We start from the raw sequence: 26,945 nt of genomic DNA, 5'->3' as shown, positions 1-26,945 counted from the left end.
TTTTCTTCCCTCTGAGCATAATGAAGCCTTCACAGTGAGCGCCAGTATAAACAGCATTCTGCATAGACATCAAGGCACTTGCCCAGGGGAGGTAACTAAGAAGCCGATGTGACCAGGAGCCAATGCATATGTTCTGGGTTCCACATACTGTGTACCTGTAGCACTCCGTATGTTCCAGGTCCCACACACGGAATACCTGTAGCTCCCCACGTGCCTGGAAGCTTCACCTAACAGGTCGTTCACTTGTTCTGTTAGTTCTATTTCTCCTGAAATCAAGCATGGCCTTCAACTGCCTGTGCTTCGTGGTGGTCTAGACTATGGCTTGTTGAAGGTGGGGACCTAAGCTCTTGGAGCCCTAACTCAGGTTGCCAGTGTAGCTCAGCTCACTTACTCCGGGCATCTGGTTCCCTCTGTGTTTTAAGGTAGGATACAAGCACAGTGGTCACGATCTTACTGTTAGGGAATTAGTAATGGTATGCCTTTCATTTTTTCCTTAGTGTGAACTGATCTGGACTCTTTGGTGTTTTTTTTTTTTTTTTTTTTTTAATTTGAAAAAAAAAAAAGAGTTGACAAAGAAAACTGTGAGCAGTTCTCTGGCACTGAAGACCACAGGACACTAGAGAAGGACACCCTTGCTCTGCAGGGTTGCATAAGTAATCTGACTGATGGCAGAGTGTCCCAAGGGTCTTTTGTGTACCAGCTTCACCCAGTGGGGGAAGGGCAGACAGCTGGGGTTTCAGGACACAAAGTCACCACCCTGAGCTCTTAGTCCCTGGTTGGAGAACACCGGGGATGAAAAATACACAGGGCAACACGGCCCAGCACATTTAAGTTTTACCCCCCTGGAAGAATACAAATCATTATGAGATAATAAGATCTACAGTAAGCACCTTAAGGAGCCTCCGTATTCCCGTGCAGAGTTTAAGATGCAGACGTCAACGCTGACCAAATCTGAGGAATGAACATGCTAGAAACGTCTTCCTCTGTCTCACTCTGGTCAAAGGCACTAATGGCACCTTTGACTGAATGGAGACCTACAGTTGACTTCTGTCACATCATAAAGGACGGAGGGCTGTGTGTGTTTAGGCCTCTGTGGGCAGACAAGCATATACTTGTAGCTTGATTTCAGGACCTCACCCATATAACTAAAGCTATTTTTACTTGGGCCTGTTATTACCAGACAATTACCACATAAAACATTCCCAAAATATATTTACTGATGTTCAAAAGAAAAGGCCAGCAGCGTACTAACAGATATCGTATCAAGTTTTTAAGACTCCCCAAACTTCTCTGTAAAACTTTTTCTTATTTGTTTTCACTGTTAAAAACAAACTTAGATCTGTTAGCTCTGTCCAGTAATTGTTTCTACTGAACAGCTAAAATATGTCAATAATTAAAAAGAAATCCCTTTGCATAAAATGCTGCTATGCAATGAAGTACATAATAGGAATTGTCTCAACTTTAGAACACTAACATGGATGGTTTTGCTGTTCTTGTATCAATGAGTATAAGCTGGGAAGAATCGGGGTCTCCTGAACTGGGGTCTCCAAGCTTACTGTGGTAAATTCTGTGCATTTAGTTTCTCTTCAGTGTCTAACGGCAATGACCACTGTGTGTGGAATTTGGCATCCTTCCTCAAGGGCAACCTTCCTCCCTCTTAGAAAAATGGTCCAATTGTTTATAAACAAAAGCGCGCCCCCCCTTACCTTTTTATAATTCCCCTCCAAATCCAATGGGGATTCTCGACTGATGATGTCATGGTCCATTCCATCACGGTCCAAATTCATCCTTCAACTCTTTAGAATTTCACTTAAGAAATAACCTCCCATGAATCCTGACAGGCTGAAGTGCCAACTGCCCAGTCCCTTGGTTACCACTCATGCTGGCATAGAGAGCCTGTGCCTGGCTGCAGTGTCCTTGCCCCCTTCTGCCTCAGACACTGCCCCACCCGGACTGCCTGGCTTCTTTCTCCCGGGCACTGGGCAGCTGCCTGCTGTAAGGCGCACTCTGTTCATGACAATTGGCTTGTTGCGAGAGTCCAGCCTGCCTACCATCTGCTATCACCTTCCCTAAATGATCTGGCCCAGATTCTTGTCCGCAGCACCTTTCCTGCTCCCAAAAAGGGAAAGGGCGGGGGGGGGGGGGATAGTAAGCTTCAGCCAGCTGACCCCACCCCAGTTCAGGGCCCAGTGTGAACTGGAGTTTGGTGAGGCACTCTGAAGCCAGTAGACTGGGGGATAAAAATAGACACAAAAACTTGCAGCCCGAGAGAGCTCACTGTGAGCTGAGTCGGGTGCCCCGAATGAAAACTATCATTTAAGGTGACCCGTAAGACACATGTTTGCCATTTTTCTTTTTCCCCCGTGACCAACGAGACGCACTTCATTTCTTTTTTCCAAATTGTTTTTGAGATGTAAAAGTTTCAGAGTCTGAAAGGGGCACTAAGCCCAAGACTAAGGCTGCTTCCAACCCAGAGAAAGCCTTCCCTGCCCCCGAGCATGGCTTTGTCCTGTAATATCGGCAAGAGAAGAAAGGGATCCATCAAGTTTCCTTTTAGGATTCAGCCAGTGGCGGCCTTTTCCACAGAAGCACGCTTGCTTTCCTACTGCTCTTTTTACTCTTTTCCCATGGCTTCTGGGTTTGTTTATGGGTTTTGCATGCAGCCGGGGGAAGGGCCACAGCTGGAGGATGTTTGGCTCAAAGAAGCAGACAAACAGAAGTTCACAGGCACACGCTCGGGCATACTCATACACATTACATTAATACTCCCATAAACAACTAAAAAAAAAAGTGATTGCTTCAAAACAACAGCGTGCAGGGACAACCAGCCACAGAAGAACTCAAAGGCCAAGCTTCCACTTAGCAACGGGCCTTACCTTCTGAAATGTTCACACGGAAAATTGCAAATGCACTCGTCAATCAAATCCTCCGTACACATTCCTGAGCAACAGCAGCATGGCTGAGAACAGTTCTGAAGGGAAATGCCGTTCAATAGAACCTTGTTCCGGCATCTCAACCTCTGCTCACAGGCTCACCTTTAGCTGTTTACCTCCATAAATGTTTTTTAAATTCAATTTGTGTTGGACTTGTGATATAAACACGGCTCAGTGGGCTTTATGGTACCCCTCTTTCTATCAGGCAAATATTTTCTTCTCAGAGCCCAGATCCAAATCTAAATACTTTTATTCCACCTCCCAGCCCCCCCAGCCAGTCCTCTCCACTCCCAAGGGGATGAATAGCCCTTTTGTGAGGTATCACAGTGACAAGTTTCATCTTGTGGGATACATTTGCAAGGCCCTGTCTTACTCTGGTCCAGACCCCTGGACTTTCATTCCAGATGGCAGTGTCCTGGAGCGTTTGTCTGGATTCGTGTGGCAATGGTGGTCACTGAGTGCTGGCTAGGGCTGTGACCACAATGCAAAGCAGTCACAAAGGTCAAGAGGCTATGGGGTTGAAACTATGTTCCTACCTTGAAGGGTCCTGTGTATCCTAATGGATCTTACACGATGTGTAACAAAGTAACAACAGGTGTGCTTTACTGAGGCTAGGCACCTCACACGTGTTTCCTCTATCTTTCAATAACCCTATGGAGTAGTATGTATTATTGCCAGCTGCATTTTATAGCCAGGGGCGGAGGAGGGCACCTAGGGATGTTAAATAAGTGCCTAGCTACCTAAATTGCCATAGTCAGGCAGGAATTTGAATCTAGGTCCTCTGCCTTGGTGGCCCACAATGTAAATGGGTGTGCTAGAGCCCCCTACTGGCTGACCCCAGGAGCAATAAACAGCCACGATAAAGGGATATAGGTGGATTTGTTTTGTTTTTTAATTAGGATGTGTTGAAGAGAAACTCAGCCGCACTCCCAGTCATATGCTGAGTTGTTTTCTAAATCATACATCTGGAACATCCAGCATGCACTGCGGCAACCCTCCGGCTGCGGGCGCCTTAGGAAAATGGAAGGGAATTAGCTACCCTCACGACCTGGCACGCGGTCTGGTGAATTTTCTCCTCTGCTTGACCATGGCACTCTCAGGAGTCTCAGTAGCTTCTGACAGCTATTACTGTTTTAGGCCTTTTTTTTTTTTTTTTTTTTTTTTTTTTTTTGGCTAGGGGAACAGGGATTTGTGCTTAATTACTTTATTTGCCCCACTGCGCCTGCCACGATGTTGCTTTGCCTATGGTGAGCGAGCGGTCACTGAGGAGCTGCTGCAGTGAACAGCGAGGAGTAGAACCGCTTCCTCCAAACGCTCTGTCTACCTGTCTACCGTGAGAAGCAGCAAGAGCTAACATTACTGTTTTTCAACCCACACTGTTTGTGGGGCTCCGGTGAGGCTGACTGGCTGCAGGAGGAACGCCACCTTTCGGTAGGAAGGCTACCTCTCTGGAGGGCAGTTCCACCGAGGTGTTAGGATAGCTCCTTCAGAAGAATTATACACAGCCTACAGGGTGGAGCCTAGAGAACTGGCTTCTCCAGGGGAGAGGCAAAGTTACTGCATCTGGGCTCACTTCTCCCTCCTTGTCTGTTCTGCATCACGGACAATTTTTGTCACTCATTGGAGCCCCTATTTTAAGTCACTAATCAATTTACAGCTGATAACAAGCAGGTCTAAAGCTATAAAAATTTAGAAATTAGAAGACACCAAGACACATAAAATTCTGATAATACCTCTTTACCTTCATTATATCAGTACAGAATTGAAACGAGAAAAATTATATTTTAATTACATGAACAAATTATACAAACAATAGTACACGTGTATTATTGTATATATATAGTATATATTCATTTATATAATATATACAATAAATATTGTATACATAACACAAATGTGTAACTACATGCATCAATAATGTCATCTTTTAGAAATAGAACACTGAGCCAGGCAGTGGTGGCCCACACCTTTGATCCCAGCACTTGGGAGGCAGAGGCAGGTGGATTTCTGAGTTTGAGGTCAGTCTGGTCTACAGAGTGTGTTCTAGGACAGCCAGGGCTACACAGAGAAACCCTGTCTTGAAAAACAAAAACAAAAACCAAACAAAACCAAACCAAACAAAAAAACCCCCACTGAATCCAACATGGGTATTTCACTACTGTACAAAAATGATGAGGATTGGCAGTAAGGAAACTCAGAAGGAACTTCCTTCCCTCTCATCCTAAGTAAGCACTGTGTTCAGAGCCTCCTACAGCAGGGCCTGAGAGCCTGCGGGTGTCTGCCGAGGCAGAGCAGTAGTGACTCCCACCGTGAGCTCTCAGCACACAGGCTCACTGCTCAAATCCTCTCCAGGTGATCTGGTAGGTGGGGTCCTATCACGTGTGACACAGTGATCTTTCACGCTCTCTAGAGTTCCGCTACTCTTGGAGCAGAGCATCAATAAAGTCTAGGGGCCTATAGCAACAGTCTCAGGTCCAACTGCAGGCCCACCAAGTCAGAAGCTGTACTTCTGAAGATCCCTGCAACCTCCAACTGTATCTGATGTCTCTGAAGCACTTCTGGGAGAGCTTAGGGAGACAGATCATTATCAGCCATCTTTTTTATGTTTCAGACAGCAGTTCCAGACAGGGTGGCAAGACTCTGATTTTTTTTGTTGCTTGAGAACAACAGTGTAGTAAATTTCACTTCCAAGAGGTCCTAATGAACACAAGACTGGATAAAACAAATCTAGCCACTGCCCTGGCAGACAAGAGCTGAATATACGGTGGGAGGCTTTGTAGTAGCTTCATAAGCTAAGACCACACCATTATGTCTGTCCTTCCTGCAGAGAATGGCCTAAAAGGAGCTAAGCAGGAAGAAGACGGGCCTAGATACTAACGCTCGCTCTCAGAAATGTGCTTATAGCCTCTCAGAATCTGAGGTTGAAAGCACCACTCTCTACCCTGAGATCCAAGGATGCCGAGCTATGAACTGAAAGGCAAGGCATACTTCTCCTGTGATCTAATGCTTTTAAATGATCATTATCAGCCATCGGTGGAAATTATTGACTCTGAGGACCCTGAGCGCATTACTGGGAAATCACTTATGGATTGTCAAAAAGCTTCTCCTATTCACAGGTGGAAACTCTACTTAATCTTCATGAACCTTTCAGCCTTCTGATCCGTTCCTTTAGCACCCCTATCCCTCCTTCGACGTTACATCATCTCTTTCAAGCAATCTTTTCTTCTATGTAAAGCTCGTCTGAATTTGGTTTGCTTTTCAATTAAGACATTCGCGTGGCTGGAAAAAAAATCCATGGAAATTTGCAGCACTTTAAGAATGTAGGTTAAAAACATTAAAATACTGACATTGGGGGTAGGGGTGGGGAGTCAGGACTGGAAGCCGCCCATGTCAAACGCTTTTCCATACCCAAGGATTGAGGACCTCATTTGTAAATCTTCCTGCCAGGCTAACATCCCAGGTCCCTGAAACTCCTCTGCATTCATTCTGACAGGCCCTGGCCCAGCTTCCAGGTACATCACTAATGCTCTCATTACCTTCTCTCTGTGTCCCACTCCATAATGGCTCTCTGATTGCCACTAGGCTTCCCTGATGGCTGCTTTCTTTTGAACTCAAGCAATTTTGTCAAATTACTTTCTATTTCAGGAGGCTGAGTAGTTTCTGATGCTTCAATACAGTGTAGATCAAAGTTTGAAATTCTCCCCTGGTATAGAGAATATAAATATATAATGAAAATTGTCTCGGTTGGTATACAGCCCTATTAATGTTTCTTGTGTTTGTGAAACTGTGATTGGTCACCCAAGAGTCTATAATTATATGTATATACATATACATGCGTATAAGTGAATGTGGGGTTTCTAATCTCCAGAGGGCTCAGTGCAGTGATAGGTACCACAAAGGTGTCCCATTTCTTTCCTTCCCATCTGCTATCACCACTATCCATTCCACTTAACACCCATGAGTTAAAATGGGCTTTCAATGTTTACTTCTTTAAATCACCAGGTCCGGTCATGAAGACTGAGCCCCTACAGGAGTGGCCTTCGCTACAGTCTATGTCAGATGACCTTCACACTGAGCCCTAAAGGATCATCTTTCACCTACTCAGCCCTTGTCACTTGCACTTCTTTTTGTGAGAAAGCACAGAATTAGATTTTCAGACATCTTGGCTAAAGACAAAAATACAGACATTTATTCCCAGAATTACTTTCTTAGCTGTTACTGTTAGAAACAGAATACAGCTATTCTCTCTATCCAGGCAAAAGTACTAAGCTAGAACACCCTCAGGACTATCTACTGTGAAATCAAAACTTTCCAGCAAAAGCAAAATCTATAGACCGATAGAGACAATTGAACTTATATTTAAAAGCTTGTATGCCTTGAGGCTCCCTTTCCTTCTGAAGTGGTGTGGTTTTTCCCCCCTGTGCAGATGAACCCAGGCTTATCCCGGAACTCCCGGGGAAACTCTAGTTTGATACCTCGTTCTCTCGTTCTCAGGAAGGGAGAAGGAAAGGAGCTGCTGTCAACAGAGACAGATAGGTTTCTTTGCTTCTGTCCACCACTCCACGATCCACCTGAATCTTGGCTTGCTAGGCTGTTTACTGATTTTTCTACTGAGAATTTGAGGGTATCTTGATGAACTACTTAAACTGATACACTCCCCAGTTTGATTGTTCGAGACCAAGATAGGGTATCTTTTGTTTTGTGAGCTGGGCATGACAGTTCCACAGCATTTGCTCCAGGAAACTTAGTGTTCTGTGAGGCAGTGAAATTGCCCGTCTGTACTGTAGAGGAAGATGGTAAACCGTGAGAGGTAGTGAGAAAGCCCAGAGGGTAAAAACATTTGCTGCCAAGCCTGAGTTTGGTACCCAGAGCCCACAAAGTGCTGGAGAGAACTAGGTCTCACAAATTGTATACCATGTTCCCCATCTATCTTGCAAAATATACAAACAAACAAAGAAACCCGAATTTTCAGAAGATGTAATGTTATTAACAAAAGAATCAGGTGAAGTTGGTAGTGCAAACCTGTAAATCTCAGCTACTTAGGAGGCTAAGTCACCAGGATCATTGGACTGCTGTGTTTCAAAGTCAAAACTAGAAAAGACGGGGGACAGATGATACAACTCAGTGGTAGATACTTGCCTGATGTTCAGGAGGCCCTGGGTTTGGTCCTAAGAAGAGGTGCAGGGAGGGAGAGAGACTGAGGAAAAAGAAGGGGAGGTGGGAAGAGGAGAATAGAAAGAAAGAAAGAGAGAGAGAGGAAGGGAGGGAGGGAGGGAGGGAGGAAGGAAGGAAGGAAGGAAGGAAGGAAGGAAGAAAAAAGAAAGAAAGAAAGAGAGAGAGAGAAAGAAAGAAAGGAAGGAAGGAAGGAAGGAAGGAAGGAAGGAAGAAAGAAAGAAAGAAAGAAAGAAAGAAAGAAAGAAAGAAAGAAAGAAAGAAAGAAAGAAAAGAGTGGGTTGGAAAGGCAGGTTGTCAGTGAATACTTGCCTCAAGTAAGTACGGAAGAACCCGGAGAGAGACAATGATGGACAGCTTAGCAGGATCTCTGAGGTAAGCTGGAGGAGCTAAGGATAAGGAGGGATGAAGGACCGCATGCCGGTAATAGGCATGAGTTATGAAGGAGGGCATAAAGCTAATTGTTTTTCTAGCTGTCACAGTCTTGCTTGTTTGGATGGGTGCATAAAGTATATTTAGCATTAAACGAGTGTAACGTAGTTGAAGCTTCAGAGGTCCTGTTTTGAATGCCAAGTCTAGCTGTTTAGAAAGAAGAAGTTCTACCTACTAGTGCCAGCCTTGGGTCTGCTTAATTTTGGTGTGTGATATTTTCATTTATTGCATACATTTTAAAATAATAAAGCTTACAAAAAAAAGAAAGAAAGAAAAAGTGCAAACCTGCCAGATGATATATCATGAGGCAGGATGGCAAAATCTTGGGGTGAAACCAGCAGGCATGGAGGGATTCTCCAGACTGGACTGGGCTTGGGTGTGCATCTCCTTCATTCAGCGACTGCTCGTTGCCCTGTGTCTCTCTGTTCTGGCATATAGGATGTTTAAAGCATTGGCAATGGAGGTGCAGAAGCCTCGTAGCTGGTCCCTATAGTGCTGGGTTCAGCTTTGCTGAATTCCTGCTGCAAGGCAGAGATCTGGGTTGCTCTCTGATTCTCAGGTCTCAGAGCATACCAACTGCCGGAAATGGAGTCCAGCAAACATTTAATAAACGTATAATCTATGTGTAAGGCAGAGCCCTCTAAAAATTGACACAAGGATCTTGTCCTTAGGGGTCTTTCTCTAATGGGTGAAGCAGACACAGGTTACAGCCTTGTGAAGAGGTGCTCACGAGTGAGAAGAGTGCAGGGGAGACATTTGATGGGGAGGAAGTTTTCTGCAGGAGGTGTTGGCATTTGCGCCTTGAATGTAGCTGGCAAAAGGTGTGGGCAGGTGGTGTGTGGGCGGAAGGCAGCCCAGCTGGAGGCAGCACAGCAGGGACAAAGAGTGTGGGGGCAGCGAGCAATCCGGAGGGAAGAGGGAGGGGGAGAGAGGGAGAAGTGCTTCTGCCAGGGTTTGGATCCCTGCCAGGCCTTGAATCCACGCAAAAGGGTCTGGACTCCATCCGAAGGGACTGGAGAAACATTAAAGATTCCTGATTGCGCCTGAAGAAGGGACTCTGTGCTGGGGAGGGAGGTGGATGGGAGCTAGTCACATGCCCTTTTATCTCTTCTGTGTCTCCATTCCCACAGTGGCTACAGTAGCTAGGAATTCAAGGGTGTGATCTAGATCAGAGCTGGTCATTTAAGCTACAGCAAGTGGGGGGTGGGGGGGATGAAAGCCTGTCATTGTTTCCCATTCTGTACTTACCCCCAAACAACACTGCAGGAGAAGAGAAAAAAATAGTTGGGAGTTTTTAAGCTCAATGGACCCCCTTGACCTAAACTTGTGCTTACAAGTTAACAATATTTCTAAGCCGTCCATCAGAATCAATTTAGAAGAATTTGGCCTTTTGAAGGCTGCCAGGCCTGAAGCAGTGGGCAAGATTCTCTGCTTGAAGAAGAGATTGGCTTCCTCCCAAGACTGGAAAATGGAGGTCGACAGCAGACAGCTCTGCTTTTTAACGGGGTGAAGACCGAAAGTGACAACGCATGACTTAGTGAGCTGGAGGTTCATGTGAACCCCTCGGAAGGGAGATCAGAAAAGCAGGGTGACTTGAAACTACCATGGAAAATTCCCCAGCAGAATTCCTCTGCCCACTCTCCCTTGGCTCAGGTAGCTTGGGGCACAGGATATCTATCCAGACACTGGCTTCAGAGGAGACACATAAGCTCTTGGCCAGCATATCACCAACAGCGCAGGATCGATTGAGCCTCTATCAGCCTGGAACAGTGGAGACGGAAGTGACACGTGGCTTGATGAGGTTCCAAAAACACAGAAGAAACAGTCACAGGAGCAAGGTGGCTCTAAATTAGTAATGGCTGACTTGCTTGTGCAGAGGCATGGCCTCTGGCAGAGGACCAGACAATGGCTATGCTGTGTCAACAGGCAAAACCCCATTTCAGAGATGAGAAAATGGACGTAAGGGGAAAGAGGGCAACCCGCATCCCTCACAGAAAGGCAAGTCCGAAGAGGGAAGGAGGAGAGTATTCACAATGCCTTTTTACTTGGTCAGACATGTCTGCCCATGCACGGTACTGGAGACCTTAGAAAAGAAGCCATTCTCATACAGCAATGGAAACCAAACACAGACAGTGAAGTAAAATTGGTACTCATTGGTGGTGGCAAATGCTTACTATAAAGACAAATTTGGGAACTATAATGAAAAGTAGGAAAACTTGAGGCTTGTCTAAAGAGGCGGCACCCCCAGAAAAGGCCTGAAGAAAGAACAAGGTGTAGGGTAGGGTTGCTCAGTGCACTGTGAATTCCAGATGAAGGGCTAACAATGTTTTAGCACAAGTATGCACCCAATGGTAAATGTGACAAGCCTCTGGGGGTGGGGTTGGGGAGGGGAGTGTACCAGGTGGACCAGAGGGACTGAACGGACGAGTAAAGGCAAGCAGAGCTGGACCCCAGGAGGAAATGGAGGTGAGGGGATGGAGAGGTGGGAGACACTGGTATAAAGCCCAGGTCCTGTGAATAACAAGGTTCCTCTTCTAAGCGGGATGATAAACTTTCAAGATATTTGGGGATGTGGCACATGATAAGACCTTGATTTTAACAGCTTATTCTGGATACCATGTTGGAAACAAACTGTGAGTGATGAGAGACAAGGACAGAGACCAGTAAGTCGTTTAGAAGAACCCTGTTGCCATCTGATGATATAGCACTGGCAGCATCTATATGTGTGCGCCAAGATATGCACACAGCATTCAGGAGCCTGGAGTCTGAGCCCCCACTCATAGCTGCTCCATTAGAAGGCCCTCCAGAAATCCCACTAGACATCACGGATGCGAGAAAATAATCAACCTGCCAACGAACCTCTGTTAACCCCTTAGGAGCGCTCACCTGCTGGGATTGGCGACATGGGCATTCAGCACTGGGGAGGCACAGGCCGGATGACATTTGTGAGCTCCAAGCCTGTCTTGTATACAGAGTGAAATTCTGGTTCAAAAAAATAAAACAAAACAAAAAGCCCTACTAGCCTAAGCAATATGCCACAACTGCTCTACACTGCCATTTTAACATACAAATAGGTCCCAGGCCAAAAAAAAAAAAAAAAAAAAGCGGCGGCGGGGGGGGGGGGGGCAAGTTTCTGAGGAAAAAAAATGTTGATAACACCAGTGACTTGGGACTGCATCAAGCTAAGGATTTAGAGAAATCATTTTTTTCTAAACCCAATCGTATGTGACGCCAGATGGGTTCTAAAACTAAGGTTTCTAAGCAGGATTAAGACTTGGCATCAGGGCTAACATTTCTGTTTTTGTTAGCTAGCCCTGAAGGGAAGCATTTCAGAAGAGTCCACACACGTGCCCCCATTGGTGATACACCGTCTATTAACTATCATCACAACCCCAACACGCATGATTTTACTGCAGAAAGAAGCAATAAAGCCTTCAAAACTGTTAAACATACAGTGCCACTGTTAAATACTCAGTTCCTGACAAGTCACATCTGTCTTCCTTTGGAAGAAACATTTGGCTAACGTGGCCCCTCCCTCTCCAGATGAAACTGCTGATAATGACCAATTTTTCACCTTCCAAAAACAATGACTTTGTGCTTGGCCTAGTGAAAAAAAAAAAAACCCACAGGGAGTGTACCTCTCTCTAGTAACCTCCCCTTTGACATAAATTACAAAGCTTCTCTGAAAAGAAAGACGGAAGACTGTTTTAATTATGACACTAATTTAATCTCCTACAGCCCTATTGAGCCATCTACACATGAGGCTGTCCATGGATGCCGGATGTACCCCACCCTACACGCGTGCCTTTTCTCAGTTCTCTCACTTTCTCATGGAAAGAACGCCCGTGAAACACAAATCCTGATACCTAAGGATCTATATGTGGAGCCAAATGTCTCGTCAAATGAAAATGCCACAAAGCAGGCCTATGATTATAAAATTCTGATTATTAAGCACAAAAATAGTACCCAGACATATTTCATAGGCACGCTTCACTTAGCTAGCTAGCAACAGCTGCCTTCCTGGAGTCTTGTGAAATGCACCACTTTCCGCCTGCAGACATTCACACTGAAATGTGACCCTCAGAGAAACACCTGCTTGGCTCAGGTAACCCACCTCTCACCAGGAAGAGGCTTTGTTAAGCTAGAGAGCTGGTCTCTGAGAAACTCCATCAGGTGAGTAAATATCTCAATGCCAGCCACCCAGGATGTCCACCAGCCAGGCCAGCCACTGCATAGAGCAGTTTCTCTGAGAACATTCTTGCTGTTTACAGTGTTGCCTCTACAGCCCAAGTGGTAGGAAGGAGTTATGAAACACTCACTCGGGAAAGGAGCTTTGGAAATTGTCTGAAGTGGTGAATTCCTAACCCCAGATAGCAAATTAGCACATTAAAAGATGAACATGTGTTACTGAATATTTTTTCTATGTGAAGTTTGTAATCCACACTGGTACTATCATTTTTTACCTGCTAATCATTTAAAAGAGCATACTGGCAAAAACAGCTTCATAAAGATATCAGTGCAACTTGAAATGCCAAATGCCTGCTGACTGATTTATGAAAAATTCTAAGATCGTCAATCAGGACTTTTAAATGTAAATAATTTTCTCATAGACAGTCTTAAAAACTGGACTCTAATTAACTGACCTCTTATGCAATGAACAATAATCACATTTTTTTTTCAGTTGTGAGCACGCATCACCACCATGTATTCCACAAACGCTTTTAAAGGAAGGCCAAAGAAGCGGCGTTTCTGCCCCATTACTCCTCAGAAAGCCTCATTAGAATTCAGATACTGTATGCAATGAAGGCCGGGAGTGGAGCCCAGGATGGCAAAAATCCCCTGAAAATCCAGTAAGAGGCAACCTGCTGCCCTAGAAGAGCAAGGCCTCTCCCATAGGGTAAGGGCCTCAGAATCAAGCTTCCAACCTTACCTGGTACGAGCAGTTCTCCTGATGTACCATCTCAGTACATCCTAGGACGCAGACCCCAAAGCTGGACTGCTGGGCGAGGCTGCGCAGGGAAAGCGCTGAGCATCCACAGGCGCGAGAGAACGCCCTGGTTAGGCAGGGACTCCCCGCAGATTAAAATGGATGCTGTTCCGCTGAGCAACCTGCGCAGTGGCACTGCCTGTGCTGGGAAGCGCGCAGCCACCGAGCTCGCTCTGAAGCCTCCAAGCTGCTCTGCTCCTCCGGAACCGGGAGGCAGGCTGCTGAGCCGAGCTGGGACCGGCCTGGGGGAGGGGGCGGGCGCATCACCCGCACAATCAGCCAATTATATTATAGGCACAAAGAAAAGGATCTGTCTGGGGCTGGTGTGACCTTCTGGTGCTTTATGAAGGCAGTTAACCGATGTGGAAACATTCTAGTACTCATTATAGAGAAAAAGGCCAGCGAGGGAGAGAGAGAGTGACAGACACAAATCAATATTGCAGTTGGGCATTCCTAATCTGCGGCAGCATCCTTCCTGCCCGCTAGTGTTGCTTGGTTGGTGCTTATGAAAGCCAGGCCTTAAAGATCTTTTCGGAACTTTTAACGTGCTGAAGGGAACATCCTGAATACATACATGCGAGGTTTGTATTCATGCTTTATTTTTAAAGTATCTTGTCAACTTTCTGACTAAAGGAAGGACTTTCATTAAAATATGTATTTTTTTGTAATTTAAAAAAAAAGATACCTCATTTACCTTTTCTTAAGTGTTTTTAGTAAAAAAAATGATGGAATCATGTTTCTATAATTTTTGGAGAAACTTATTAAAATGTTAAGGTTGGTATTACTTATGTATTACATGAAAACTAAACTTTTTTTTAAAGGTAGGGCCTTGCATATGTAAATTACCCAATCCATGACTTGAATATTATACAGACACCCCAACATAACACAGGTAATCTCTGGGACAGACTGTCTTCAGAGTCTGCATGAGAAGAACTTGGGACCTGTAGGCCATAATCAAATGAAATACAGGTCGGATCATGTATGTTTCTGTGAGAAAATGGGGGCTGATCTCTGAATAATCTCAAGGACCACTCTAGGACACTAGGGTATGTAGGAGGGAGCAAGGAATTCTTCAACACAATGACACAAAGTTAGGGGGGAAAACAATAAAAATTCCTTGTTTATATTCCTCAGTTGTCCAAAACAATTGACACTGTTGTTCCTTTTGTGTCTCTATGTAAGGTGAGTGTATACGTGTCCTGGCAAGTGAGTGGTGGTCAGGTTGGTTCTTTCCCTCCACCATGTTGGTCTCTAGGCTCAAACTGAGGTCATCAGCCTTGGTGACAAGCACTTTGACTCACTGAACTATCTATATCTCTGGCTCTTCTTGACATAAATGGTCCTCAGAGAAACCTTGACTGGCTTCAAACTGTCATACTTTAAAGAAAGAGTCCCCAAGGCTGATGTTTTACGCTATCTCATATGCACACCCATTTCAGACCTCCTATTAGGAGGATAAAAAGTAGTAAGAGAGGTCCAACTCTACATTCTCTAAACTTGAACAGTGGGTTCTAGGAAAAGGTACTATGGACATGTGTCCTGCAGAACCTCCAGTATAGAGGGAGTTGGCCATGTTGGACAAGGAACATTTGATAATAAGGCAGGAGTCGGGGGGGGGGGGGGGGGGAGTAACAAGTTTACTTAACCTTAAGATGGAAGGAAGACCAAAATGCTATTATAAAGCAAAATGGTAAAAACTCAGCCCACCCAAACTCCAGCCTTCCCTGCTGTGCACACAGAGCAGAGATCTGTACGGAATGCAAGGGAGCGGGTGTCGTGAGCCGCATCCCACACTCTCCAAGACAGACCATCTTATTTCAAAGGCTGTTGGAACTTCACTTGGGCAATGGGCTTGATCTCAAGGCTCTGGGTCCTGAATCTACAAGTCTAAGACGTGGAAAGGAGTCTAAGACACACACACACACACACACACACACACACACACACACACACACCAGAGCTTTCTGTTCTGGCATATATTACATAAGCTCCTGAAGACATTTATCAAGTGCTGTTTTTTTTTTTTTTTTTTTTTTTTTGGTCTAAACACAATCCCACTCTTCACAGTTGCTGTTCCAGAGACAGTGCGAGTGACTCAGAAGTGGTATTTGGACAGAACAGATTTCTGACACTTGCATCCCAAATGCTGTCAAAACACTCGCCTCCCAAAAGGTATAAACAAGACGAAAAGGGACAGATGAAGCAGGCTGGTCTGAATAACTGTCCACTGGAAAGGACTTCATGTTATGATCTGCCAGTACAGGGAAAAGAAAGAAAAAAAAGCTTTAAACAAAAAACAGATGCCCCAAGAACATTTAAGCTAAAACAGTTCAGCAAGGGACATTAATATTTGTTATTTTTGTTTAAAAATAATGACATTTTTGTTTTAAGTTCAGTCTATTGAGCACTGATTCTTCTTTTTTTAAAAAAAAATTACTTTTTAATATTTTAGTTTCCCATTGACTTGAACGACAAATGGGATGTCTCAGTGAGTGGACACTCTCAAGCCTGACCTCAATTTGATTCCTGGAACCCACATAAAAGTAGGAGAGAACAGCCCACACAAAGTCATCCACTGAGCTACACACACACACACACACACACACACACACACACACACGCATACACACACTCACACACACACACACATACACACACACACACACACACACGCATACACACACTCACACACACACACACATACACACACACACACACACACGCATACACACACACACACACGCATACACACACTCACACACACACACACACACACACACACGCATACACACACTCACACACACACACACACACGCATACACACACACACGCATACACACACTCACACACACACACACACGCATACACACACACGCATACACACACACATGCATACACACACACACACTCACACACACACACACATACACACACACACACACGCATACACACACACACACACACAAAAGTAGGAGAGAACAGCCCACACAAAGTCATCCACTGAGCTACACACACTCACACACACACACACTCACACACTCACACACACACACACACACACACACACACACAAAAGTAGGAGAGAACAGCCCACACAAAGTCATCCACTGAGCTACATACACTCACACACACACACATACACACACACACACACACACACACACACTCTCTCTCTCTCTCTCACACACACACACACACACACACACGCATACACACACACTTTAAAAAATTAAGTCTTCAATTGAGTACCAGATACTGTGCTGTGTAGCCATACTTCTAGTACTGAAGAAGGTGAAGTGGGAGGACTATGTTTGAGGTCAGCCTGGGCTACACAATGAAATCTAAAAACAAAGAGAGCCGAACACTTGAAACTTTCCATATTTCATAATTAGATGGGACTTCCAGAAACTATTTAATCCAAAATTGTTGCTTGGCAGTTAGATAAATCTAGGCCTAAGGATGCTGTAACACACCCACTAACAACAATAAACAAACAAACAAACAAACAAACAAGAGTATCCAAATAAAGAAAACCAAGAGAGGAACACTGTTTTCCAGTTCCTGTCAGCCGAGGAGTCTCTAGGTACAACAAGGCCGCTTTTGCCTGATGGAGAGACAGTGTATCCACAATGCGAAGCTATGAGGGGGTGGAGCTGCTGAGAGGTCATGAAGAGGAGCCCTCGTGGAAGGGGCTCATGCCTTCTTAAAAGAGACTCCAGGCAGTCAGTCGCCTTCCAAAGGGCACAGTGAGAACTGAGCTGTCTGTCAATCAGGAAGCAGGCCCTCACCAGACACCCAACTTGCAGTGGCTTGAATGGCTTCTAGAATGACAGAAATAAAGTCCTACTGTTCAGAAGGTACGTGTAGTTTGCTGAAGCTGGCTCGACTAAGACAAAGGTGCAGTAGGACTCAGCGGCAACCAACTCACCCGCACTGGGCCAAAGCAGGCCCAGACCAAGATCAATGTGGCTTCACTTAAACCTCATCCAAGGTGTGTGTGTAAGGAAGAAAAGTTAGAGCACGTCTCACTTAACATCCATGTTTATGCCACTATGAAAGAGCTGTGTTTTTAAAGCTCAGAAACAGCTGTTCTTTTCCCATTGTGGCAAATAGGAGAAACACAATACAGAGCTGGTTTTAAATTTGTTCTTAGATGTAATTTTTTTATTTCATGTGTCTAGGTGTTTATTCGCATGCACATCTGTGTACCACATGCGTGTAGGGCCCATGCAGGCCTGAAGAGGATTAAATACCCTGGGGCTGGAGCTACAGATGGTTGTGTACTGCCTGTGAGTGCTGAACCCCAGGTCCTCTGAAAGAGCAGGAAATGCTTGTCCCTTCTGAGCCCTCTCTCCAGCCCCAGAGAACTGCTCGGAACCTTGGCAACCAGTCACATTCACAGGTCATCAGAAGTAAACCTGGGTCAGGGACTGATGTGCAGAGAGCACAGGAGACTTGCTGGCATATGCTACAAGAGCAGATTGTTTCCTTTATATGGGTATATGCATTTCTTAGCCTTACTGAGTAAATATTAAGATTTGTGCATTTTATTAAATATAGTATTTACCTCAAAGAGGTAGAAAAAAAGAGCTAGTTGCATATGTGCAACTAGCCCATATAGATATGTGTGTGTTAATATATATGTATATATGCAACTAGCTCATATATATGTGTATATATATATATATATATAAAGCTCCAGTTAGGTCTATGCAGGCTAACATATTTACAGGGACACTTGCTGATATATGAACCGTACGCTGAGATGAGTCAAACAAATGGAACGAATTGATGAATGAGTGGAGGGCAAGGCCACTGCAAAGCTCTGACAAAGCATGTTTCGAAAGACATCAATTGCAGAGTCTTAAAGTGGTAAGTAAGCCATCATTTGTAAAAGGCTGGAGACTTATGGGCTCTGAGAAGAAACTAATATACGAATTAGGATTCGTGAAGCAAATTTCCACTTTAAAATGTTCACAATGAAATGTTAGGGGTCGGGGAGGAAGGAATGGGGCACAAGGCAGATGAGCAAGGCATCTGAGTGTCCCTCACAACAATGGAAAGCAGCCAGGTGCTTTGTAGACTTGAGGGATGTGACCTCTTAGGATGATAAAAGAAAAGAAGTCAGGAGGAAGTTTAATCCTACGAACCTCAGAGTCTGTTGGTGCCCAGTGTCGGGGGGGGGGGGGGGCACAGCTCTCTGTCATCACTGGTGCCCAGCCTAGTGACAAACCTTTGAAGATGCTTCACAATGCAGCACTCCTTTCCCAACAGCTTCCTTGATTCCTACAATCTTGTAACTAAAACCAAGTCCTACTGGGTACAATTCAAAGCAGGGTTTCTACCCTCAGGGTTTGGTAAGATTACACCACACAGATAACTGTATACCATATGGAGTGAGCCAAATGCCTCCAAAGAGATTTTGTATGTATGTTCACTAGGAATTGAGAAGAGGAAGAGAACTCTCAATGAAGGTGAACATTTCCTTAGAGCTTGGATCTCAACAGGCTCAATGGGACATGACTAATCCTGACACTGAAGAGACTGGGGGCAGCCTGGAATATCCAGCAAGTCTTTATCTTAGAAACTAGCAAGAATACACACACACACACACACACACACACACACCACACACACACACAAAATACGAAATAAAAACCCAAACTCTTTCTCTTTCTATATGAAAAAGGGTTGCCTGGTGGTTGTGTTGGCTTTGAAATACCACCAGAGAAATGATAGTTAGCTGCATTTAGAATTTTCTCCAGAGCCCCGCAAAGGAACACAGCTCAGTTAGCATCCTGACTTTTGTCAAGTGAGACTCCATTCAAAGTTTTTAAGTCCCTAACTGCAAGACAATAAACTCATGGATCTGTGTTGACTTAAGCTGACTTGTGATGATTTATAATTGCACACATTCAAAACTAATCTTTGGGTAAAAGCCCACAGTTTTAGGGCAAGAAGCCATGTGGGATATGGTTAGCAAGGTGAGAGAAAGGTGAACTACCATGGAAGGGTACAGGAGAGAGAGGAGAGCTGTCAGTCATTTATCTGCTTCAAATGCTTCAGAAGTAGAGAAGAAACACAGCCAGAGCCACATGTTCTGAAAGGGAGGAAGGTATCAGCTATTCTTATGAAACCGTGAGCAGTCCAATGCTAGGGCTAGAAAGCCCTGGCACTGTGGGTAAGAAGTTGAGAGACTGAGGGAAAAGAGCAGTTTGCAAACACTCTTCTCGTCCATTCAGAGTAGCCGAGTGGTTCCATGAACATACAACAGAACCTTGTTGGTGTTTCTTAGTGGAAGACCAGGGGCTAGAGAGGTGGCTCTGGGGTTAAGAGTACTGGTTGCTCTTCTAGAGGACCTGGGTTTAACTCCCAGTACTCATGGTGTTGATAATAACTGTCTATAACCCCAGTGCCAGGCACACTCAAACATGTAGGCAAAACACCCTTACAAACCTAAAAGAGACAGACAGACAGACAGACAGACAGAGAAACAGAGAATGACACACAAAAAGACACACACACACACACACACACACACACACAGGGGGGGGGGGGTTGGCATCAGGGATGGAAACAGCCAGAAGGGAGAGTATGATGGGTGGGAAGTAACAGAAAAGGCCAGGTACTAGAAGAGCTGATAAGGCACACCTGGCATGTGTTCATTCCATTTTGGAAATGAAGACATGAATATTAGGTTACACAGAAGTGCTGACTAAGGAGGATGCTCTGGTGGGTATGGATACAGACGGTAGAGTGGCCCTGCTGGCAGCTGGCGGCTAAGGCCTGAGGGCTAGAGGGAGAGCTGAGACGCTGGGCAATTGTGGGAGAACCTTGTCCAAAAGATTTCCTAGGGGGTTGCTGTGCTCCCTGAGAACTCTGGTACAAAGCGGAAACAAAGAGGGTAGCTGACACTCCTAGGGTGTGTTAAGTGGAGGTGATGAACAGGCAGCAGCTAACAGAAGAAAAGTGTTCGAGTTAGACAATGAGTAAGCAAATAGATGCAGATTTCATGAAATATATTCAGTACTGTGTTAAACCTAAACGCAGTGGGCATGCTAAACGTAGGAAGGGATGGGAAGGCTAAAGAGCTGCTTGCTACCCACCCCTAAACCTTATGCACACTGTATAGCATGTGTATGGGGCACTCAGTGCTCATTACATTCAAGGATGGCCCACTGGTCACTCCTACTCTGCCCAGTTTGTACTCTGCATGAGAGGTGAATAACATAAGAAGTCAGAGGAAATCGCCTGTGTCTCTCTGATAAAGCAAGTGCTTGCCACTCACTGGCAGATGCCTTTTGTCTAATTGTGAATCATTTCAAAACCTCCACTCCAGGTGCACAGCCTGATGGTCTCCCAGGTGGTCTGCGGGGGAGAGGCTGGGCCTATGAAGACTGCATAATCCCAGACATAGGCAGCCTGACCTTGCCACGGCCCTGTACCATCTCCGAGGTCACCGCACGCCACACCTCTTTGTTGTCTTTGCATTGTGATGTAACTAGATTGCTACTTGAGCATCTTAATTGGGGCTGTGACTTCTGGGATGAAGACCTTTGTAGAGCACTTGCACACTATGACTCTGTCAAAGTCGCTCTCCCTGTTTCAGAGGAGGGCAGGGGACCCAGAAGACACTGGCAGTGCAATAATTCTACACCTTTTTCTCCAGCAATGTTTAGAAGACCAGGAACTGGAAGTTGGAGAAAAATAAATATAAGATGCATTATATTTCTTACAAACAAGATGCTTATAAATAATGCAAAATAACTTGCTCCCAAGTTTGACTATTCTGTCTCTGGCTTAATGCTTTCTATTTTAGGCTACACTGAAAATACCTTCCTCAGAAAATTAGTGGTGTGAATCAGTGGGACTGATTTTTATTTTGTACAGTAGTAGAGTCTACTTTTAAAACTAAAGCCTAAATGCAAAATGACTAAAAAATAATAAAGAAGTTTTTATGAGGAGAAAATTAACTTGAGCCCAGGCTGTACTTCGATGAAAACATGCAATTCTTCCGTTACACACAGATATTTGAAGGCATCCTATTAAAGATGTCCATTATAGTCTTATTCCAATTAGAGCCGACATTTCTTTTTGCATTTTGCTCTGTTGTGTCTTATCAAAAGAACACCATTGCAGGGAGGCAAGCAGTGGTAAGTGGAACCAGTTCTCAGTCATGGTGCATGCTGCAGTCTCCGGAGGATTATTCGCTGAGTGTATCCAGAAGCTCAGAGGCAGGGGACAGAGTCTTACTCATGGGTGACTTACTGACAACTTACAGTGATTGCTTACACTTCTTATAAACAAGGTAATAAAAGATAGAACACGGATATTTGCAACAGGGCATCAGCCTGTAACAACACTTCCTCGTTTGATGGGCTGAGCATTCTCTTGTCATTGTGCAAGCCGTGCCAAGCACAAGCGCCTGGCTTAGCCTGGCAGTGAACCAAGCCTGGCTTCTTGGGCAACTCAGATCATTCTTCCTGCCTAGAGACTCACAGGCATGAAGTTTTCAGAAAGGCTGGCACAGAGCAACCGTGTTCACAGTCAAAGGCATATTGACTAGTTCAACTACCCGAGAGCCCAGCAAGGCTAACTCAATCCGCTGATGTCAAAGAAGGAGTGGAAATACTTTGCATAAATAAGAAGGGCATAGACTCACCATGATACGGGCTAAATGCTATATTCTTCTTACCATTTCTTCATAGGCAACTTTTCTATCAAGTCCTACAGGTAATCTCATTTCTATATGTATTCAGGATTATTTTTACATTTTCATATTTTAATTTCCAGTTTTATGTTTTGGGGACTCGAGGATGAGGTGTTTAGCACATCATTATAATAGGTGCAAATTAGTCTCTAAAAATACCTGCTGCCGCCCTGGGTTTCTATAGACACAGTTTGAAACTAGGTAGTGTTATAGCAGCACTCTCCCTGCAGAATAATGAGACAGTTATATTTCCACAGGAACTGCCAAGGCACCTGTTTACGGCACAGTCTTATGGTTCTCCCCAGTGTGCTTTGTGCCTAAGGCAAGATGAAATTTGCATGCTGTAGAAAATTAGCAGCTGATGCATAGGTTCATGATGCAATGTCTACATGGTTTCTCCTTGAGTTGTTTATATCTTTAATGATGGTTTTACCTGAGAGAGAGAGAGAGAGAGAGAGAGAGAGAGAGAGAGAGAGAGAGAGAGAGAGCAGGGGATGGGGGGAGAACTAATGAGGCTTTCCAAATTTCCAAATAAAATCAAACAGGTTTTCCAAGAGAAGCCTGGGGTAGCACCAAGTATGTTTGTGAATGCATGCTAGTGCATACAAGGGGTGTGTGGAAGAAGGGACACACTTCCCCTTTGCCTTCTAGGTCTTTGAGTAGCCCTGATAATCTTATCTATCAATATAGGTACATTTACATAAAGCACTATGTGGAATCTCTGATGATGATGATGGTGGTGGTGGTGGTGATGATGGTGGTGGTGATGATGACGATGAAGGCTATTATTTACTCCTCTATACTGGGGTGGGGGTGGGGTGGGTGGTTGACTAAAACCAGTTGGAAAGGTGACCTCTAGTGGACAATTGTGTTTATTCAATTAGTTTCAATTAGTAACAATAACAAAAAAATGATCCTCAAAGGTAAGCTATAAATCTAAGTGCTGTCTTAATGATATCTAAAAGAAACAATAATAACATAAGCACGCACATTCTCAGTAATGTCAGTTAAGAATATATAGGTTACAGCAATGTTAATATGTCCAAAGCTACTACTCAGGCCATTCTTCAATGGTTCTACAGTTGATACAAACCTTGGACCTGGATTCAAAGAACTATTTGGAGTTCATGGGCATTCTTACCTACATAGTACAAAGGCAGCCCGGGTTACATGAGACCCTGCCTCAAACCCAAACTAGAGCTATCTCTAGGCATGACAATATATATTTATTTGGTCAACTGCTTCATATCTAAGGCCCTCTATTTCTTAATGTGCAGAACAGGTTGATTTAGACATTCTCCGCTGTCTTCTGAGGGCTATGGGATGACTGTGCTTTCAAGTCAAGTTGATTTTTATAACCTGAGTTTTCCAAATTAGCAATATAAAATTCATATCACTGTCTATGCTTTATGCAGAGCATGGGGTGAGTCAGAAAAATCACAAGACTTCAAGCGAAGGTAAATTTCATTAAGGTAAAAATCGGTTACTATTTTGTGTGTGTGCCTGTGAATGCTGTGTGTGCATACATTCCTGGATATTAGCAGAGGCACACGTGTCACGGCACTGTGGAGGTCAGGGGACAACCTTAGGTCTTGGTCCTTGCCTTTCACCTTGTTTGAAGCAGGGTCTCTCCTTTCTTGCTCTCTGTGATGTACACAGAATTTCTGGCCCATGAGCTTCTGAGGTGCTTCAGTGAGCACCTCTCGTTCTGTTGTAGGAGCACAAAGATTACAGCTACGAGTTCCCAAGCCCAGCTTTTACATGGGTCTGGGAACCTGAACATGTACCTTACATTTCCAATGCTTTACCCACTGAGCCATCCCAGCCTCCAGTTACTATTTTATCACCACGGTGGAACATAATAATATATAATTAAACTATTAATATAATCTCCAAGAAACTATTATAACTCATCAATGATCCTTAAATATACTTTTTTTTTTTTTTAATGCAGGAGTACTCTTGAAACACTATTATTTACCATGGATGGTGCCCAAGAGTTTCCTCAGGGACATTCTGTCAGCTTTTGTAGGACCAGTTAAGCAGTGACATGGACTGGGTTTGCAATCCTTTGCAGGCTCCCGGCCTCACTGTGAGACACTGCACTTACGTTTTAGCCTAGAACAAGCACTGGTCTGGAAGTTTCCCTAGTGTGTAAGGAGGTAGCCAGAAACACATTGAATGATCTAATTAGCTCGCTTAACGTAAAGCGACTGAACAAAAGTTCTCTCCTGTTTTAGAGGCAAGTCTTCCCAGGGTGTTAAAGTGCTGGGGAGGAAAGGACGGTGTTAGGAACTGAGCTGAAGGGTGAACACAGAGGAGGGCTGATGTCAGCCCCGACTGTTCTGAAGTATTTAAGTGAATCAGGACATCAATCCCAACTCCTCCAAAATCCAAATTTAAATCAGTTCTCCATTGAGAATGGCAAGGCAGACTCTTGCAGATACACAACCTGGGCCCCCAAGATGCTCACGTGTAGAAATTGTCGGGGCTTCTTCATTATTTACTAACTATGCTAAGACAGAATGTAACATCCCAGAACGGAACAGCCTCAGTTTTGTGTAGATAACCCGTGATTCACCTTATTCTCCTGACTTGATAACGTTTTACTTCTTGATTTAGTTCCCTGCTTATAAAACATTAAGGGCTGGCAGCCTTACCCTTTCAAATTAAATACGCTTCTCAACCTATAACAGATGATGTCACAACTCGACTTAGTTTGAACTCTCACTTCCTGCATCTTAAAACTTGTCGCTCTCACCAACTTCACCTCCAGACTTCCTTTTGCCATCTCAAAATCTCGCTCACTCCTGCAACTTAGATCTCAAACCTCCCCCCACTGCACTAAAGGCTTGGTTACCAGCTTCTTGGAACTGATAGATCCTTTAGCACGTAATGGAAGGAAATTAGGTCCTTGGGAAAGAGCCCTCGAAGGGGATATTGGGATCCTGATCTCTTCCTGTCTCTTTCCTCCTTGCATCCTGAGCACCACGAGGTGAGCGGGTCTCCTTTGCCTTGGGTTCTTATCCTAATGTGCTTTGCTGCCACGGGGCCGAGTAACCATACTCAGAAAACTTTGAAAATGTAAGCAAAAGGAAAGCTTTCCCCTTTGTAAGTTCACTTCCTCAGGCACTGTGTCAGAGCAATGACAAGTGAACTTACTGAGCTGTAGGCCACTAAGTGGTCCAGGAAAAGCCATGCTTGCTTCTGCTCAGGGTCTTCACACAAGCTGCTGCTTACCCTGGACTCTAGGCCCCTACCACACAAGCTGACTTTTGTTTGTACTTAAAGTGGGAAGACCTTTCCCTAGCTCCTATTTTAAATCAGGTTTTATTAGGTTTCTTCCCCCATATCTCAGGACAACATTTAACTATTCAGTCACTTTGAAGATGTAGAGTGTTGATTGTTCCATGAAACAACTGCAGTCCTATTGCTCAATCTATAATCCTACATCTAGCATCTCGCAGTACCAGACATACAGTAGGTATCAATGAATATCTGACTAAGCTAATGAACACAAATCCCAGGAAGTCTCTTACTTGAGGGAAGGGAAGTGCCCATAGCAGTGCCATGGCTGTTATTACTGCAGTATGGCCAAGCTGTCCACGTGGCTACTTGTTTGTCTGAAGTCAGCTGAAGCTCACCTGGGAGCCAAAAGGCTGACTGCCAGCTTGGAACTAAGCCTGGGAGGTATTTTGGCCACAATTCCCTCTTCGTTTTGAGCTGTGGTGATGGCAGGCTCTAAGGGCCCCCCTAACTTTGCAGATCTACCTACTACAGGGCCAAGACTGAGTGTACCGGCTGGACCGAAGGGCAAATAGTTGTTTGCAGGAGCTCAAGTGAGTTTAACAATTACTAATCTGCAGTAGTCGACTGCTCCTGATTCAATATCTAATTAATAAGTGGAAAGAGATTAGTTAAAGGGTCCTCCTCCTCTCCTCCCTGGTTTGCCACCCTATGGGATATATTTTTGGTTTGAAGGGGTAGCCTGGTAAAATAAGCAACTGACTTACTGTTGCAAACTTGCACAGCCTCCAAAATCATACTGATAAATAAATAAAGTCAACTTTCATCTTAGAAGAATAATAAAGTACCCTAAGTGACTTTCTAATCAAGACGAAGAGGCCAGTCTGAAGACATCCTGGGCTTATGAAAGACGGATACTTTTATATTTGCCTGCTGACTTTGGAAATTTAGGGCATGTTTTAAAGGGATATAAAAATAATAAAGAAAGAGAACAGATTAAGTGTTGAAACCAAAGTAAAACCTACAGTTTAAACTGTGGCTTTCCCTAAAACTTTCTAATGTGTTATAGAGATAGTGAGCATAGCTCATGTCTCTCTGATCTGTATTCTCTTTCTTTTCATGGTGTGCATGCCTGTGTGTGCGTGTGTGTGTACACTAATATGATAGACAGGAATTCATATCAAGTACCTTCCTTAATCACTCTCCGCCGTAGTTTTGGGGACAGTGGCTGTCACTGAGCTTGGAGCTTGCTGATTAAGCTACACTGGCTGGCCAGCAAGCCCAAGGATCAAGCATCTTCATCTCTGTGGCATGGATTATAAGAGAATCTGGCATGCATGGTTTTAAACCTGAGTTTTAGGGGGCCAGGTTCAGGTCCTCAAGCACTTGGCTCTCCGAGTCATCTCCCCGGACCCCTCCTCCACATTACCTCTGTAGAAAACGGTTCTTATCCTCGCCACAG

General features: G+C 44.5%; 2 protein-coding genes across 6 annotated transcripts in view; both read right to left on the bottom strand.

The window, feature by feature from the left end:
• Iqschfp (Iqcj and Schip1 fusion protein) overlaps window positions 1-26,945 on the bottom strand; it is a 734,263-nt gene that overhangs the window by 40,352 nt on the left and 666,966 nt on the right. The gene's annotated exons all lie outside the window — the stretch shown is intronic.
• Schip1 (schwannomin interacting protein 1) overlaps window positions 1-26,945 on the bottom strand; it is a 561,681-nt gene that overhangs the window by 40,352 nt on the left and 494,384 nt on the right. Inside the window, exon 1 of one of the 5 annotated variants that reach the window (NM_013928.5) lies at window positions 13,468-13,763. The exons of the other annotated variants lie outside the window; for them this stretch is intronic. Coding sequence (NP_038956.2) covers window positions 13,468-13,497 — 30 coding nt within the window. The 5' untranslated portion in view covers window positions 13,498-13,763. Of the gene's footprint in view, window positions 1-13,467; window positions 13,764-26,945 lie in introns of those variants that run through there. 5 annotated transcript variants of the gene reach the window in all.

This window comes from Mus musculus, chromosome 3 (assembly GCF_000001635.26).
Source record: "Mus musculus strain C57BL/6J chromosome 3, GRCm38.p6 C57BL/6J".
Classification (NCBI taxonomy): Eukaryota; Metazoa; Chordata; class Mammalia; order Rodentia; family Muridae; genus Mus; species Mus musculus.
The sequence above is the reverse complement of the archived record's forward strand: the minus strand, read 5'-3'. Positions and strand labels throughout refer to the sequence as shown.